We start from the raw sequence: 19,066 nt of genomic DNA, 5'->3' as shown, positions 1-19,066 counted from the left end.
CCGGTTTTTTCCTCCACAGAATCAACGTCACGCGTTTAGAGTATTTGCCTGCTGCAATACATTCACACGCGATAAACCACGTCGCTGAGGTATCATTTGTGGCAAGGTCGCTTCTCAATAAGAGCTACGTAGCTCTGGGCCTTACCTGGTAAAATAAAAAATAGTTTTACGAGGGACCGAAGTGGCTTATCACGTGGGAAGTTTTCGTGACTGCAGGGATCCATACTCGTTGGTTCTTTCAGTAAAGGCACGTAGGTAGAAAATAAAATAAATCACGACGTTGCGAGCGCAACACAAGCGTCCACCTGATGACGGACGCTGCTTGTGTTGCGCCCGAAACGTCGTGATTTAATTAAATTTATACCTACGTGACTTTACCGATAGAATCAAAGAGTACAGCTAAATACTCTAAACGCGTGACGTTGATTTAAAATGTGGAATAAAAAACCGGAGGACGCGTCGAAAAAAATCCACGCGACCACCACGGGAAGAGAGATGCAGAGAGAACACGCAGCAGACTCCAAATATACAAACAGGCATCAAGGTCGCGATTAAACCCACAACCTCCCGCGTACCCAGCGAGGGCGATAGCATCTCCTAGCCACCGTGGCGCCCCAAGAAGACGCCCCCACCCCCCCCGGTACCGCCTGCAGCGGAGACGGAGCGGCAGAATCGGCCTAAACGCGTGACATTGATTCCAAATGTGGAAGAAAAAGCCAGAAACCCGGATGAAAATCCACGCGACCATGGGGAGAGCACGCAAACTCCAAATATCCAGCAGGCGGCAGGGTCACGACCTCCTGTATACCAGACGAGGTAGTTCACATCTCCGAGCCACCGTGGCCCCCAAACGTTGTGACAAGGGGGGGGGGGGGGGGTTGAGAAATGTGACGTCACATCAAAATGCGCATCTTTAAATAAATATAGACAACACGTTCTACTTAATTAGACTTTTTAATAAATGTTTTCTCCTACAACATCAGAGTGCAGCGCCGTGTGACGTCATTTATGGACGGCCCCATTGTTTTTATGTAGACTACTAGCAGGACGTACCCGGACTTGCCCGGGGGACAAATATGTTTCAAAACTTGTCTTCTCTTAAAAACGTAACATCCACACACACAAATACTCGGCCGTTGTGAAAGCCCGCCGATACGTCCGCCTGGCGGCTCGGTGTGATTGTGGGGGCGGGGCTAGGACTCACCTGAATGACGTCAGTGGTAGGCGGGGCTTGGGGCGGGGCGTCAATCTGCGTGTGTTGAGTGCCGCCGCTGCGCGTGCTCTAAAGTCGCCTACGCCGCCTTTGTGTGGTGGTCGCTGTGTGTGTGGTGGTCGCTGTGTGTGGTGGTCGCTGTGTGTGTGTGGTGGTCGCTGTGTGTGTGTGGTAGTCGCTGTGTGTGTGGTGGTCGCTGTGTGTGGTGGTCGCTGTGTGTGGTGGTCGTCGCTGTGTGTGGTAGTCGCTGTGTGTGGTAGTCGCTGTGTGTGTGGTGGTCGCTGTGTGTGTGTGGTGGTCGCTGTGTGTGTGTGGTGGTCGCTGTGTGTGTGGTGGTCGCTGTGTGTGTGGTGGTCGCTGTGTGTGTGGTGGTCGCTGTGTGTGTGGTGGTCGCTGTGTGTGGTGGTCGTCGCTGTGTGTGGTGGTCGCTGTGTGTGTGGTATCTGTGTGTATTCGCGTGTGTACACGTGTCTGTGTGTGTGTATTCGCGTGTCTGTGTGTGTGTCTCTGTGTGTCCCCGCCTCTGCCCTGCACTTTCACCGCCACGGAGGTGAATCCGCCGCCGCTGCGTCCACAGCCGCCGCTCCAACAGTCGAGGTGCGACTCGCCGCCTTCTTTAGCTCCTCCGCGTTACGAGATGCGCCTTCTTCAACCCCCAGTGCGTCTTGCCGTTCGGAGCAAGAGCTCGGGGTTCGATTGCGTCTAATCATCCCCCCTTAACGATATCACCTCTTGCCACGGCAGCTCTCTCTCTCTCTTCAGCAATCTTTTCTTGCTGTGGTTGTCCCACCTGATGATGATTGCTTGTGTTGCAATCGAAACGTCGTGATTTGTTTTATTGTATTTCTAACTACGTGAGTTTGCCGAAAGAACCAAACAGTTTGCCCAGATTTGTGTAACTTTTATAGGGTGCGTCTTATAATCCGGTGTACGTGGCCAGATTTATATAAATTTCGATTTAAAGCTTTCGTGACTGCAGGGATTCATCTTCTTGGTTCTTTCGGTAAAGTCACGTCGAAGGGAAATAATAAAAAGAAACCATAATACAATAAAATTCTCACGACGTTTCGGCCACAACGCAAGCAGCCGTCCTCAGGTGAAGAAACAGAGCTGTCGGAAAGACAGCGTCCTAATGAACACCGCTAAGCTTGGCAGCGTATTTAAGCTGGATGGGAGGAGGAGAGAGCCTTGACAAAGGAGTTTACATATCAACAGAGGCACGTGCATATTGATGACAAATGCATATCTGCATTTGCCATATGCTAAATTCCTCTGTTGATATGTAAGATTTGTATAACTTTATTGGCTTCGGGACACGGGTGCGTCTTACTTTCCGGAGCGTCTCAGTCGGCAGCACGCTGGGCTCCTGGGGTGATGGGAGCGATGGTGGTGGTGGTGGTGATGGTGGTGGTGAGTGTGTGATGTCGTGTGGCGATGGTTATTAGCGATGCCATTGTGAGTAATAGTGGAGCGGTGGTGGTGGTGAGTGTGTGATGTCGTGTGGCGATGGTTATTAGCGATGCTATTGTAATAGTGGAACGGTGGTGGTGGTGAGTGTGTGATGTCGTGTGGCGATGGTTATTAGCGATGCTATTGTAATAGTGGAGCGGTGGTGGTGGTGAGTGTGTGATGTCGTGCGGCGATGGTTATTAGCGACGCTATTGTGAGTAATAGTGGAGCGGTGGCGCAGCAGTTAGCACGACTCAAGTTCGATTCCAGCTCACGGCCGCCAACACCGGTTACGATTATCTGAACCGGTCCTGGGCCTCGCCTAGGTCGGCTGAGCCTCAAATGAGTGCCTGGTGCGGTGTGTAGCAAACATCGCCACTGGGAATACAAAGGCGGCCGGGCGTGGTGCTGGCCACCCACCATGTCGTGTGACGTTTCGGCCTTCATAGGTGCTACTCGCTAACAGCGCCATACCTGCCAACCCCTTATAATAATTATAATGATCAGTGCCTAGCTTATTACAGACCTATTTAGACCTTATTGGTCACCCCATGCCCATAGAAATCTCAACGTGCATCCTACAAAGTCCCATCACAAGGGAGAAACACAAACAAATAGACACAAAATTACGTTACAAAAAATTAGTATTTGCCCGTATTGAAACGGATGGACGCCGTTTGGACCTGAAAACTCAATTACCTTGTTCAGGAATCCGGGTAAACCGTATGGGTTGACGGGTATACAGCACTTGCCCCAACAGCCTGGCAAATCTATACGAGGGATGGTTGCCTTTGGTGATGGTTCGAGTGATGTTATGGCGATGTTTTACGGAGTCATCCGGGAGTCCTGGGACTCTATCACGAGGGTCCTCACGCTGAATTGGGCATTTATTTAAAGATGTAACCCCGTGCCCCTCCTAGACATCTTTGAAAAAGATCATCATGCTTTCCCACCTGATGATGGACGCTTGTGTTGCGCCCGAAACGTCGTGATTTATTTTATACCTACGTGACTACCGAAAGAACCAAAGAGTATGGATTCCTGCAGTCACGAAAGCTTCAAATCAATATATCTCTGTGAGTCCCTATGTATCTCGGTCTCTGTATCCCTATGTATCTTTATGAGTCTCTATGTATCTCTATGCGTCTCTGTGTTTCTCTATGGGTCTCTGTATCTCTGAGTCTCTATGTATCTCTATGAGCCTCGATGTATCTCAATGGGTCTCTAAGGAGCGGTAGTGTAGCGGTTAGCACCCTGCGCTACACATTTGGCGACCTGAGTTTGATTCCCGCTCACGGCCAAAACCAGTGATAATCATCTAAACTGGACCTGGGCCTCCCCTAGGTCGACTCAGCCTCAAATAAGTACCTGTGCAATGTTTAAACATCGCCACTGGGGAGACAAAGGTGGTCGGGCATGGTTGTTGTCGACCCACCCTCTCGTGTACCGTGCCAGCCTTCATAGGTGCTCGCTAACAGCACTTTCCCCAACAGTCTGTAAAGGCTCTACGGGGGATCTTTGTATTTGTCTTCGTGTGTATCTATGAGTCCCTATGGGTCGACTACGGTTCATAGTTTGGTTTGTGCCTTGAATGTAACTGTGTGTCTCTACGTGTCTCCGTATATGTAAGTGTCGATGGGTTCACCACGTGGTCCATAGTGTGGGTTGCTTGGCTACAATTGCACCACTCTGGCTTATGTATTTTTTGTATTCCTACGTATCGCTATGGGTCTCTGAGTCTATCTCAACGTATCTCTCTGGGTTAATGTTTTCACCACCCGTGTATTTTTGGAGTTTGTGTGTCTCTCTCCCCGTGTTCCCTTGGATTTTTCTCAGCGTCCTCCAGTTTTTCCCCTCCACATTTAGAATAAATGTCACGCTTTTCGAGTATTTGGCTGATATAAATTCCACGTGATGATAAGCCGCCAACTTAGTTGAGCTTTCATGACGTGTGGCCAGGTTACCTTTGAAAAACAACTACATAGCTCAGTGGGGCCTTACCCTGGTACAATAAAAATAGTTGAATTTAGTTTTCATAGGCGCTGCTCGCTAAAAGCACTTGCCCAAACAGTCTGTTAAAGGCTATATCAGGGGGAGTCTTTATCAATTAATCTTTATTTGGTGCGCCAAAATTGCCCTCCATAAAGTAGTGCATCAGTGCACATTCCAGCAGCAACACGGGAACGGTATAGGGGGTTATGGAGAAACCCGTCACGCACTCAGCTTGTTGAGCTGTCATTTGTGTCCAGGTCGCTTCTGAAAAAAAGGTTTATAGCTCAGTGGGCCTTACCTGGCAAAATAAAAACAGTTTCAGTTCACAGGAGGCCATGGGTTCGATCCCGACCCTGACTGACACCTGTTGTATATTTCGAGTTTCCGTGTCTCTCTCTCCTCTCCCCGTGGTCGCGTGGACTTTTCTTCGGGTCCTCCGGTTTTTGCCTCCACATTTAGAATCAATGCCACACGTTTAGAGTATATGGCTGCTGTAAATGTCCACGTGGTGATCCTTTGCCACTCCATTGAACTATCCGTTGTGATAGCCAGGTTCCTTCTGAAAAATAGCTGCATAGCGCAGTGGGCCTTACCTGGTAAAAAAAAGTAGTTTAGAGTTCTGGTTAAGATCTGCACTGCATTATAAAATTTTGCATTGGGCAGTGTTGTGTACGGAGAGATACAACATCGAATCTGCCCATTGTGGGGTCAGATACGGAATTTTAGCTGCTTGATATTTGGTGCAAGTGCTGGTGGCCATGGGGTTGTATATGTGTATGTTGAACTTCTTCCTCGCATCATACATAGCCTACCTGCTAGGCTGGGTGAGTAAATAGGTGGGTGAGTGAGCCAGTGGAATGATTTGCGGAGTCATTTTTATAGTTAGCAAAAGTCGGAAGCCATCTGGTACACGATGGCCGACCGCTCTACAGTGACGCAGATTGTGTGTGATATATTTACACTCTATGGGGCGCCATGGTGGCGAGATGTTATCTCACTCGCCTGGTATGCAGGAGTTCGTGGGTTCGATTCCAACCCTGACCCCTGCTGTATATTGGGAGTTTGCATGTCTATTTCCCTGGGTCGCATGAATTTTCCCCGAGTTCTCCAGATTCAACACTGCCCAGAGACTCAACACTGCGCTTACCATTAGCACGTTTGACTATGTAAGGTGCATGAACGAAGTTCAACATACATACACTAAGACATACAGCCTGTAAAAGACAAAGACCCCCAACCTGGCAATGCAACTCAGAGAGTCTGCTAACATCGGCAGCTAGGATGGAAACGTCAGAGCCAGGTATGACTTAAACTGGTTAATAACGTCCTTCCAATGATTGCTCAGTTTGTACCCATTTTCTCGGTTGAAGTTGTGTCTGTGTTGAGATATATGGATGGCTTCATGAACGAATCTTTGCTGATAGCCAGTGGGTTTGCAGAGTACCTTCGTCTTGGAAAAAATAATTTTGCGTGTGCCCACAGCGTTAAAACAATGATCAGCCACGGCCGAGGTATTGGTGCACGTCGCCACATAGACATCGCATAGATGCCGGGCAACTGGAGTAGGTTGGATGTGACTAGTAGTGCGCTGTCAATGTTGCACGCCAGACGACGAGTTACCCAGCATCTATGCGACGTCTATGTGGCGACGTCTATGTGGCGACATCTACGTGGTGACGTCCACGTGACGACGCTCACGTGCCTCTGGTTCCGCGCAGGTGCCACGCGATCCTTCACCGAGCACCATGCTCCCGCACTACGCCAGTGCCGATGTGGCCCTCATGCAAGAGCCGTCTCTGCTGCCACCGCCTCCTCCTCCACCTCCTCCTTCGGCCGGCACCGGCACTGACGACCGATCGGCCGGCACCGTCACAGGCACGGCCCGCCTCCTCCTCCTCGGCGAGCCGGCGCCGAACCCCCGTGAGGGCCCAACTGCGCGCCGGCGCGCATGGAAACCACGCACCTTCTCCGACCCGGGGCCCTGGGCGCCGACGCGTGATGGCGTCAAGGCGGCCGCCGCCATTGCCGCGGCCGCGGGCCGTGCCGGCGCTGGTGACGGCAGCTTCTCGGACGTCTCCAACGTGTCGGCCGCCGACTCGGGCATCTACGTGAGCTCGCCGGCGCCATCCCCGCCGGTGGCGCCGTCCCCCTCTCCGCCGGCGCCGCTGTTCTACGTAAACCTCGCGCTGGAACCGGAGGAGCCGTGCTCGGAGACGGCGCCTGGCTCACGATCCGGAGTGCCGGCAGGATGCTTGAACGGCGCCTTCTCGGGACCGTCGCCGCTGCCGGCGCTCCCGCTGCCCGCTGCGGGCGCCGGCGGGAGGCGTCGGGCGGCCCACGCGGCCGAGATGGAGATCCAGCTGGACCCGCTCGCGCTGGCTCCGCCACCACCGCAGTGGAGGGTGGCCGACTCCGGTCCCGCGGGGCCGCCACGGTTTTGGCCGGGGCAGCCGGAGCACCTCCTGGGTGGTGACTCTGTCGGCGCTGGCGGAATCTCGGTGGCTTTCGACATCCCCGTGGTGAGCGAGTCGTTCCTCAAGCGCACGTGCCACGAGCGCTTCTTCAAGAAGATCTGCGCCATCATCATCGTCATTGTCTTCTCTGGCGTCGTTGCCATGGTGGTGGTGCCGTACATCATGGCCAAAAAGTAGAGACCCAGAGACCCATGGACTCGCCACAGAGACCCATAGACTCACTACACACAGACTTGCATAGAGAACCAAATACTAACATAGAGACTCATTTATATAGATGCCTAGAGGCTACCATAGAGAGCCATAAACTTAGACTAATAGATCAATATAGAGAACCATATATTCTTACAGTGACCCATAGATTTACACTGAGACCAAACACTCACACACACCAACAGACACAAAGACAAAGAACCACCATATAGCAAGTGCTGTTAGCGAGTAGCAACTATGAAGGCTGGAACACTACATGGGGGGTGGGTGATCACCAGCCCTACACCCGGCCGCCTTTGTCTCCCTAGTGGCAATGTTTATACACCACACCAGGTACTCATTTGAGGCTGAGTCGACCTAGGGGAGGCCCAAGATCAGTTGAAATGATCGTCACTGGTGTTGGCCGTGAGCGGAAATCAAACTTGGGTCGCCTGGTTCAAAGCGTAGCGCGCTCACCACTACGCTACCGCTCCCCATTGACACACACACACCATACAGAATCATGGACTCCTCACGAACTCCTTACGGAATCCTTACAGACTCCTAACGGGCTCTTTACGGACTGCTAATGGCCTCGTAGACTCCTCACGGACTCCTCCTGGGCCAAAGGAGGAATTGAGAAGGCTTTGGGCAGCACTCCTGACAACTGGGTTCGAGCCCTGGACCCTGCCTCTCTCTATCTGTGTGGGTTCATAATGGCTGTGTCGGAGAGCCCGCGACAATTTTCTTACTTTGTTCTTGTCCGAGCACGGTTGGCTATGCACGGTGTGAAAAGTTCAACATATATACATGTACATACAGTGCGCTTATGCCAGCTCCGGTTTCACAGCAAAGGTCTCAGTCCGAATCAGCCGAGCGGCATTATCTTGTGATCAGCTGCTTCACGCCGTTGTGTGGAAGCTACCTGACCTGTCGCTCCACACGAAGATTTTGGTCTTCTCGGCCACAGTCATGAACTCCCTCCCTTCTCTACGCTCGCGAAACGTGCACCCTGCCTAATGCATATGTACATACTTACACACGTATGTAAGTACATACGTGGCCCTGATCCACGCCACGTAGGAGGACGTCATCACTGCCGTGTGGCTCTTGACCATTGCACGGCTCCATGGGATCGCTCCATGGGATCGCTCGTCCGTGGGATTGCCCCATGGAGGAGCGATTCTATGTAAATGCTGTAGTGGGTTTACTCTCCAGCACACCGGTGTGCTGTACTAGTAACGAATTGGCAAGTGTTGTGAAAGAGTGAGTAGGTGAACGGGTGGGTGGTAAGGTGAGAGGGTGGTTGGATAAATGGTTGGGTGACTGGTGGGTGGGTAAGTTAGTGTGGGAGGTTGAGGGGGGTGAGTTAGTGTGTGAGTGGGTGGGTGAGTCAGATAAGTGTTGAGATGTTAACTACCTCGCCCAGAATACAGGAAGTAATCAATTCAATCCCGACCCTGAAGCCTGTATATTTGGAGTTTGCATCTTCTCCCGTGGTCACGTCGATTTTCCTCTGATTCCTTCGGGTTTGTTTTACACGTAGACTTTCGCGACCAATATCATCCATAATAGAGGGTTTTTTTGGGAGTTAGATCACGTAAATATATAAATGTGTCATTAAAACCCACCACCACCCGACACAGCCAACTTGTAAGGGTTGTCACGTAAACAGAACGTGCCAATTCCTCACTAGTACAGCACACCGGTGTGTTGGAGAGTCAAGCCACAACATTTACAATCTGAGTACGACGTTTCGCCAGTAATTACAGCTAGCTTCGTCAGGCGACAGCCAGATTTGTGGAGAAGTCCACCTGTTTCGTTCCTTATATAGAGGCGTAGATGTGGTGACCACACTTTTCCGCTCTTGGGTAAAGTGGGGGGGGGGGGCGGTTAATGAGTTATGCATATGCATTATGCGAGCCTTTGATCTTGTCCTTCCTGTCCATTGTGTGTATTAAAATAAACGGGTTTTCCCTCCGCATTTAGAATCAACACGCGTTTTAAAGGATTTGACTGCAATAAATGTTTACGTGATAAGCCACTTCGTTGACCTAGTATTTGTAACTAGGTCACTTGTGAAAAAGATTATAGGTGGAGTGCCATGGTGGCAAGATGTTAACTGCCTCGTCTTTTATAAGCGAGGTCATGGGTTCGATCCCGGCCCTGACGTCTGTATATTTGGAGTTTGCATGTTCTTCCCATAGTCGGGTGAAATTTTCTTCGGGTTCTCCCTCCGCATTTAGAAACATGCATTTATACAGGGTGTTAAAAAAAATATGGACTCGATTTGAATCGCTATATCTCTGCAACCACAAACCGCCCATGGATGAAACCCTTACCACTTGAAAGGGTGGGGCATAGAGTTTTAAATTATTACCGCTAGATGCCTCTTCCAGCGCACAAACAGCCCCTATCCTCAGTCATTCGCAAGACGGTGACCCCGCAACACAAGGCGTTTTGCGTTCTGCAAGACTGAATCCGTAATTGCGGTGCAGCGTGCGTTTCAACGGCGTTTTGGCATTGATCTGCCAATGTCAAAGAGCATTCGTCGTTGGTACCGACAATTTGAGAAAACAGGCTGTTGATGTAAGGGGAAGAGCACAGGGCGACCACGCACCTCAGAGGAAAACGTGAGAAGAGAGGCGTTTGAGACGAATTCAACTATCGTGTTGTCCGTTCAGCAGGTGGAGGGCACAGAGCATTTATAAAATTGTTCGTAAAACTTGATAACTCATTAAACCGTTTGTAACTTTTTGTGTAATTGTAACATGTTGCCATCGTGAAATATACTGCTTTGAAATTGGGTCAATCATTTTGGAACACCCTGTAGAACTTGGCTGCAATAACTTTACTATGTGAAAAGCCACTTCATTGAGCTGTTATTTGTGGTCAGGTTGCTTCTGAAAAAGATCTATATAGCTGTGGGCCTTACCTGGTAAAATAAATAAACTCCTTTAAGAAAGTTTTTTTTAAAACAACGGTTTTATTTTAAAGTGCACTAAAAAGTAAATAACTCGATTGCACAACGGGAAGTGGACGACATCTTGATTACAAGAGACACGCGGCGCCTGCTTCTTGTGCGAGCCGATTCCACAGTTTAGGGACCGCGGCGTTTTTCACTTACACAAATATATAACATTAATAAGCCGTCCATGCAAAATGTATAATTGCTTGAAAGGAGGCAATTCATTGATGAATTGATGTCGATGTTAATACAGACATGCATTGTCACCGGATCTGAGTGTGTGTGCAAAATTTGGAATTGATTGGACAACCGGAAGTAGACTAAATTTTGATTACAAGATTTGACCACGACACAGGAGTCAAGTGAAGTAAAACCGTTGAAAAAGAGGCTGTCACTATCATTAATACATATTTTATAGTATTGTACATATATGGGCTGTAACCGGTGAAATGTGTAGACGTAAGAATGAGGTTCGATAGCATGCTCTCCCTAACCCCAAACATCTAAATTTCTTATGGGGATAATTTTTAACTTACGCGCTTTTTCAAGAACACAACCCCCACGTAGAAACGAGAGGTAGCCGTGCCGCGGTTTATTGCGATGCGCACGGAGAGAAAAGGAGCACTTTGGGAAGATTGCTTTTCAACTGCGATGCTTGAATCCGCACTAAATGTATGAACCGTACCCTGCTGGGAGCGTGCGTGAGGCTCGGTCGAGCCAGCCTCAAATGAGTGCCTAGTGGTGTGTAATAAATGTCGCCACTCTGGGGGAGACAAAAGCGGCCAGGCGTGGTGCTGGCCACCCACCCCCTCCTGTGCCACAGTGCTGGCCTTCATAGGTGCTACTCGCTAACAGCACTTGCCCCTGCAGCCTATTGAGGCTACACGGAGAGCTGTGTCTTTGTTGCTGTTCCTGTGGTCGTGTCGCTGCAGCTATTTGTGTGTCACGGACTACGTGGTTTGCATTGTGCGTAACTTGCGTTGTTATCTGCCATGCTCACGAGTATAGCCATTGCAAATCCATCTGTGGAGTTCTGAGCGTTATCCCCCCACTCCACCTCCTCAAGCGTGCTGGGTTTTCTCGTCACTCATGGATGTCACGGGCAGACATCGCAGAGCAGCAGAAACTTGTATTTATTTACATATCCTGGAGGAGGAATCCGATGAGCTATGAATCTCTTGTTCATAGATATTCAGTAGGGGCACGGGGTTAGAACGTTACACCAAGAAACAACTCTAACAGCGATAGAAGTGCAAAGGAGGGGAAAGGTCAGCAAGTCAATAAGCGTTATTTAAAAAGTACCGGCAGTCCCCGACTTGCGAACATAATTCCTTCCGGGGTTCGTAAGTCGGACGGTTCGTAAGTCGAACACTACAATACACTGCTGTATTTAAATGCCCATACGGTCAGTGTTTTGAAATGTGTTACGGTTCAGCAAAAAAGGGAAATATTGTACATATTTGCATTTAACATTGTAACATAATTATTGTATAGTAAATAAAACATGAAATTAAGTAACAAATAGAAGAAATGTTTTATTTTCACTTACCTTGAGTCTTGATGCTGGTGTTGGAAGGGCCGCAATGAGTCCCCACAAAAGAATAAGACACACAAAGACAGACACAGATAAAAACAAAGGCACACACTCTAACGAAAAATATCCCCCGTGTAGCCTTAACAGACTGTTGGGGCAAGTGCTGTTAGTGAGCAGTGCCTCCCCATATACTGTACTCACTTTCACACACACAATCAAAGACAAAGATCCCCCGTGTAGCCTTAACAGACTGTCGGGGCAAGTGATGTTAAGTGAGCGCCTATGAAGACAGGCACGGCACACGATGGGGTGGGTGGCCAACACCACGCCCGGCCGCCTTTGTCTCCCCAGTGGCGCTTTGTACACATTTCACCAGGTACTCATTTGAGGCTGAGTCGCCCTAGAGGAGGCCCAGGACCGGTTCAGATAATCGTCACTGGTGTTGGCCGTGAGCGGGAATGGAACTCGGGTGGCCAGGTTCGTAGCGCAGCGCATTAACTGCTACACTACTGTAATGTAGTAACTCGGCGGGAGACGACTTCACGGGTAGCACACTCTTTATTTCACCAACTTCGGTTCACAGGCGACTAACACCCACTGTAGTATCTCGGGTGACTAACACCCACTTGGTTACTCGGGTGACTAACACCCACTTAGCTACTCGGGTGACTAACACCCACTGAGCTACTCGGGTGACCAACACCCACTTAGCTACTCTGGCGACTAACGCCCACTGAGCTACTCTGGCGACTAACGCCCACTGAGCTACTCTGGCGACTAACGCCCACTGAGCTACTCGGGTGACAAACACCCACTGAGCTACTCGGGTGACCAACACCCACTTAGCTACTCTGGCGACTAACGCCCACTGAGCTACTCTGGCGACTAACGCCCACTGAGCTACTCTGGCGACTAACGCCCACTGAGCTACTCGGGTGACAAACACCCACTGAGCTACTCGGGACACACCCTGCCGGGGTGTCCGTCTCGACTGTGGGTCCCCCAGTCCCGACCCACGTGGGCGTCGAACCACGGGTCCCACAGTCTCGCCTCCGAGCCACACAGGGCCCCGGTCCCTACAAGGACAGCGGGACTAGGGGTCTCGGGGCACTATGTCTTCAACTCCGTCTTCGATCTTCAACTGGTTAACAACCCCGAGTGCTCTCGCGCATCCCCCTTTATACCCCACCTGCGGACGTCGCTGAGAGCACCCATCCTATTTGACCAATCACTGGGCGCTGGCTACGATCCTGTTTTCCCACATCTCAGCGTGCCTCACCACCCACGCCGCGCCGCCCCGTCATCCGTCACTCCCGGCGCGCGCGTCCATACCACGCCCACAACGCGTGCCCAACCCCGCACCCCGTGCCGCCCCGTGATCCATCACTGTCACAGTCGGCGCGCGTCAACACCACCACTACATCACCCCCTACCACATAGCTCGCAGCCGACCCGGCTGCTATAAAAATATACAACACCCCCTCCCCCCAGTGTGCCCCGTAACACAACAACAAGAACAACAACCAACGTAACAACACAACACAACGCGAACACTGCCATCCGCAACCATCAACCAATGCCACTACACAACAACAGAACAATATATACAATCCGGCGAGTGACAATACCAAATGTGTATGCAGAAAAAAAAAAAATTCCCATTTTTTTTTTTTTTTCTTCCGACTCGTGCAGCGTCCCATTCTTTCCGAGCGTCCCTAGAACGGGACATTACCCCGGCAGAGGGGGAACACCGGGCGAGCTCGGTGTTGAAAAATGTCTTCATGAAAAGTGTTGTGCCCTAGCCCGAGTCCGCCTTGCCGGTCCGTCGTACGGCACCAGACGCGGTTGACCGTCCGGCGGTGCCGGCAGTTCAGGAAGGCACGGGCCAGGCATCGGGGACCCGCGCGTGCCGCGGGGTTCCGGTTCCCGACGATCAGCAGCCGTCAGGCCCGAGACACCTGGGGGAGGGTCAGGTGGAGACACGTGAGGATCAGCCTGCGACACATCCCTCCCCGAGTCGACGGTCACATCACACGCCCGGTCGTTACGGCACAGAACGGGTCACACGGTGCCGCATAGGGCTTCAGTCGGGAGGGGTGCACGTACCAACGGCGTTTTCCCCATTTAATCTGTATACTCTGGGGTCGTGCAACCCGCACAATTTCCACCGGTCCCCTCCAAGGTCTCAACAATTTAGGGGACGTAGCCAACGGTGCATGTGGACAATGCAGCCAGGCCTTATCGCCTGGTTTCCAATCATGCGTATGCACCCTCCGTCCATGCAATCTCTCGTTCGCGATTTGCCGAGACCGCGAATTCAATCTCGCCGCCTCCCGCGCTTCAGCCAATTTGGCGATATTAAATTTGATGTGGTCTGCCAATTTTGATTTTGCACGTGGCTGGGAAATCCCCAGTTGGACGTCCATGGCCGGATTGGCCTCCCGCCCATACATAAGAAAAAATGGGGAAAACCCCGTCGCCGCATGAGGGGCCATTCGATAGGCCGCGAGTACCCCCGGCACCTGTAAGTCCCAATCAACCTGATCGTCGCAGACCTGTTGGCACAGCATAGACGTAATCGTCCTGTTCAGACGCTCAACCATCCCGTCAGTCTGCGGGTGGTACGGGGAAGTCCGCACTTTCTTTGTACCCAACAGGTCGCACACCTCGCGCAACAAAACGCTCGAAAAATTATTTCCTTGTCCAAAACATAACCCTGGACGAAGGCGTCCGCAACCGCTGCAGCCGACTGGTTGGCGAGTGGCCATGCCATGGGCCATCGGGTGAAGTACTCTACGCCAACCAGCAGGAACCTATTTCCCCTCGGCGTAGCAGGAAAGGGCCCCAAGATGTCTAACGCAACCAATTCGTTTGTGCGCGAAACTTGAATGGATTGCAGCGGTGGATTAGCCGCCAATGGTGGCGGTTTTCTTCGGGCGCACCCTACGCATCCCTTAAGAATGTTCGCCACGTCGTTACCCATCCCCGGCCAATAATAGTCTCGCTGGATTAGGGCGAGCGTTTTGTGAAAACCCAGATGCATGAGTCGTTCATGAGCAGCCAGAACGACCCTACCCCGCATAGCAAAAGGCACAACAAGCACATGACGCCGGGACATGTTGTCCCACTTCATCAAGAGGCCCTGTCTGCACACCCAGGAACCGACCCGCGCATCCCCTACCTCGGGAGCGTCAACTTTTCGACGTAGCGTAAGCAGGGAGCTGTCGGACATTTGGAGATGGCCCCACTCAATGAGGGGCAACGATAACAGCGAGTCCCTCCCCGTGGGAGCGTCGACACCCGGGGTGTCAGTGGCGGCGAGCGCAACTCCTGCGGTGTCGGCGACCGGGGGTTTACACCGCGCCGATCCCAGCAAACATGCGCAGTCCGTGCGCGGTGGCAACCGCGACAAGGCGTCCGCATTTGAGTGTCGTAATCCCTTGCGGTAAATCGTCGTGAATTGGTAGTCCTGAAGGACCTCCAACCATCGGGACAATTGGCCCGATGGCTGCGCCACCCGCATAGCGTATTGGAGAGCCGCATGGTCCGTACGAACCGTAAAATGACGGCCGTAAAGATACGGCCTGAATTGCTGTGTAAAAAACACAATCGCTAACAATTCACGGCGAGTCACGCAATAGCGTTGTTCGGCGGGGGAAAGAACTCTACTACCGTAGGCGACCACCCGTTCAACCCCCCCGACCACCTGTGAGAGCACTCCCCCGATACCCGTGTTGCTGGCATTCGTGTCAAGCAAAAACGGTTGTGTGAAATCGGGGTAACACAAGGGGGGAGCCTGCACCAAGGCGTCACGAAGGGAGCAGAACGCAGCCTCCTCTTCCGCCCCCCAGTGAAACCGCACACCCTTAGCCGTCAAAGCGTGCAGGGGCCTGGCTATGGTGGCAAACTGCTTGACAAAACGACGGTAATAGGAGGCGAATCCAATAAAGCTGCGAACCTCCGTGACCGAGGTTGGCGTTGGCCATGAGCTGACGCAGTGCGTCTTAGCAGGGTGTGTCGAGATCCCTGAACGGCTCACGATATGGCCCAAATACCTGACCGATTCCCGAAGCAGAAAACATTTAGCCGGTTTAAATTTAAGCTTAGCGAAACGCATCCTGAGGAACACCGCTCTCAGTCGCTGGAGGTGCTCCTCAAAAGTCTGGCTGAAAACGATGATATCGTCGAGATAAATCAAACAGGTGTCCCATTGGAGGCCCGACAAAACCAATTCCATGAGCCTCTGGAACGTGGCGGGAGCGGAATGTAAGCCCATGGGCAAACGGTTGAATTCAAATAGGCCACCAGGTGTCCGGAAAGCGGTTTTAGGTTTAGATTCGTTATCGAGGGGCAATTGCCAAAATCCGGAAAGCAGATCGAGTGTGGAAAAAAACTGTGCTCCCGCCAAGGCATCCAGCGACTCATCCATTCTGCGGAGCGGATACGCATCCGCCATCGAGATTTTGTTTAAGCGGCGGAAATCGACACAGAACCGCAAAGACCCGTCCTGTTTTTTAACTAGGACAATAGGAGCACCCCACGGACTAGAAGAGGGCGAAATGATGTCGGCCGCCAACATATCATTAACCGCCGACTGCACATGCTCCTTCTCGGCTGGGCTGAGCCGGAAGGGATTCTGTTGAATAGGGGCCGCGTCCCCCGTAGCTATGTGGTGGCGCAACAGGTCTGTGCAGCCGATATCGTACTTATGTCTGCTGAACACGTCAGCAAACTCGAGTAGCAAACCCCTCAATGCTCCCAATTGCACCTTGGACAAGTTAGCAGACCCGGCACACAACGAGTCCAACCACTCTGTCCCCTCATCACTTGGAGGATGCGACTCGACACTGAAATCGGCGTGAGCAACGAGCTGTTCCTCAACGGGTAGCGGCGCGGCGTGAGCCAGCACCGTTCCCTGCGTAATTATGGCCGGCCGCGACCCCGTATTCAGGACCATTACGAACGGCTCACTGTCCCCTCTCACCATGGTTTGAGCTACCGCCAAGTCGAGGCCTCTTTTGGCCCTGTTAGACGGCCCCAACAGTACTCCCTGTGCCCCCGCACCCACCCCGAGTGGTTTCCTCAACCGAAGGGGTACCAACATTTGCGATCCCGGGGGCACCCGTACAGTCTGAGTTGCCAGCGCCTGCACCGTCGCACAAACCGTGCGTATTTTGGTAGGGCTTGTCAAGAACGCAACCCGCCGTCCCGACGGAAGCTCAATGCAGGCCTGATCTATGAGAATTTTGATGGGCATTTTGGACAAAAAGTCCGTACCTAGCAAACAAGGAACGGCCAGCGATGATGATACAAAAATAGGGCCCGCCAATTTGATGTCACCAATGCAAATAGTCGCCCGAATCTGGCCGATGATCCCCAGGGATCCCCCATTCGCCGCATAAAATGGCACGTCCACAGGCAGAAGGGGTCGACTTTGGACGGGAAGAATGTTATAAATAAGGTCCGAAATGATAGTGGCCGACACACCCGTGTCCACAAGCACCCGGACCTCAACCCCGTCAATAAACCCCGTTACCACGGACGACCCGGCCGACGCAGCCACTATCCTGTGGGCCAATTCGGACCATTCGACTGCTTGCGGGCCGTGTACGGACCCCCCCCGCCGAAGTGAACCCCCGGCACCCAGCCGCGGACCCCCCACCGCCAAGCGGCGACCCGAACGTGCCGCGTATGTGGACCGGGCGTGTGAGGTGCCGCGACTTGCCGGGTTTAGTTGGGATGACTTGTGGGCCTGGTCGTCGTCCCGACGTGGTCCCGTGGCGCGCTGACGCGGGGCCCGGCACCCGGCTGCGACGTGACCCCGAAGGCCGCAGTTGTAGCAGACGACGAGGGACGTCGTAGGTTTCGGATGCTCCAGCTTGCGGGATGAACGTGTGGGTGAACGACCTCCCGTTCTCCACTCCCCCGGACGCGATACAGCGAAGGCCTACTCCCGATCCGCAGCTGGCTGAGGCTCGGCGATCGTGGCGGCCAGTGCCGCGTTCTCCGCCAATTTGCAGACGACCGTCGGCTTGCGCTTGAGGACCTCGTACGCGTGAATACTCGTGGCGATCGCCAGGGAGCAGATATCCATTTCGTCCGCCACATTGATGGGGACTCCCAACTCGTGGGCCAACGCCAGCAGCTGCTCCGTCACCATGGCGTCCTTCCCCTCCTTGTCCATGCGGGGAAAAGCTGCGTCCGCCAAGGCGAGCAGCGCCGTGCGATAGGCGAGCGTTGTTTCCCCAACCACCTTCCGCCGATCGTAGAATTGGTGGCGGCAGGTCGAGGGCGGGCCGAACACCTTAGCCATCAGGTGTAGCGCGGCCTGGAGCGTTGAGCGAGACGACCTTGGGGCCGATGTGAAGGCTGCAAGCGCGTCGTCGTCGAGCATCGCTGGCAGAGCGCGCAGGGCAGTGGTGTCGGACCACCCCGACATTTCTTGATGTGCGAGGAACCTTCGGTGGAAGGCTCCCAAGTCGCCTCCGTCTGCCTTGAACGCCGACAGCGCGGGCAATCGTTGCTGGAGGACTCGGTCGTCGTCGTCGTCGGAACGATTTTCCCCCGCGCCACTGTGGTTGTACAAAATGTCGGCTCTGTCAGCAGTCGCACCCTGGAGAGCTCCGGCGCGCGCCGATGACGCGGGCCGCGCTGAGTGGAGATCTCCGGCCACGTGGTGTCCCCGCTTCCCGCCAAACAATGGCGGTCCCTCAAAAACGGCGCCAACCTCAAAACTTTTGGCGCGAAGCGCCTTCTGGCGGGAACCCTCCAGCCGCGCCGCCTCCTCCAACCCCGCAGCCGTCCCTCCGCCCGCTGGAACGGAGATCTCCGCCAAAACTGCAGCGGCGGTGAGCAGCAACTCCGCCAGGCGGGAGTGCGCGTCCTGTAGGCTGGTTTCGGAGGCGAGCTGAGCGTCGGCCATCGCCGCGAAGTGCTGCATCGGCGGCAACTCCTCGTCCTCTCCTCCCGAGGTTGGTGTCTCCGGTACGCCGTCGTCTTCCCGATCTCGCTCGTGGGTACGGGTAGTCTTCCTAGTATCCATTCTTCTTGAAGACAGGTTTACTTCTGACGCCAGTTGTAATGTAGTAACTCGGCGGGAGACGACTTCATGGGTAGCACACTCTTTATTTCACCAACTTCGGTTCACAGGCGACTAACACCCACTGTAGTATCTCGGGTGACTAACACCCACTTGGTTACTCGGGTGACTAACACCCACTTGGTTACCCGGGTGACTAACACCC

At 52.9% G+C, this 19,066-nt stretch overlaps 1 protein-coding gene across 1 annotated transcript; it reads left to right on the top strand.

Moving 5' to 3' along the window:
• The first annotated feature begins 1,510 nt into the window (after positions 1 to 1,510).
• Positions 1,511 to 9,688, top strand: LOC144951196 (uncharacterized). Its single transcript, XM_078881341.1, has 2 exons — positions 1,511 to 1,810; positions 6,373 to 9,688. Exon 2 carries the CDS (start codon positions 6,400 to 6,402, stop codon positions 7,303 to 7,305), a length of 906 nt encoding a protein of 301 aa, XP_078737467.1. The 5' UTR covers positions 1,511 to 1,810; positions 6,373 to 6,399; the 3' UTR covers positions 7,306 to 9,688.
• Positions 9,689 to 19,066: the final 9,378 nt, after the last annotated feature.

The sequence above is a fragment of the Lampetra fluviatilis genome, chromosome 61 (genome assembly GCF_964198595.1).
Source record: "Lampetra fluviatilis chromosome 61, kcLamFluv1.1, whole genome shotgun sequence".
NCBI classification, from domain to species: domain Eukaryota; kingdom Metazoa; phylum Chordata; class Hyperoartia; order Petromyzontiformes; family Petromyzontidae; genus Lampetra; species Lampetra fluviatilis.
Note: the sequence above shows the minus strand (reverse complement) of the source record. Positions and strands in the feature narration are given on the sequence as shown.

What these genes read in the sequence shown, in the direction of transcription:
- LOC144951196 (XM_078881341.1), top strand. Translation starts at nt 6,400, where the DNA reads ATGCTCCCGCACTACGCCAGTGCCGATGTGGCCCTCATGCAAGAGCCG.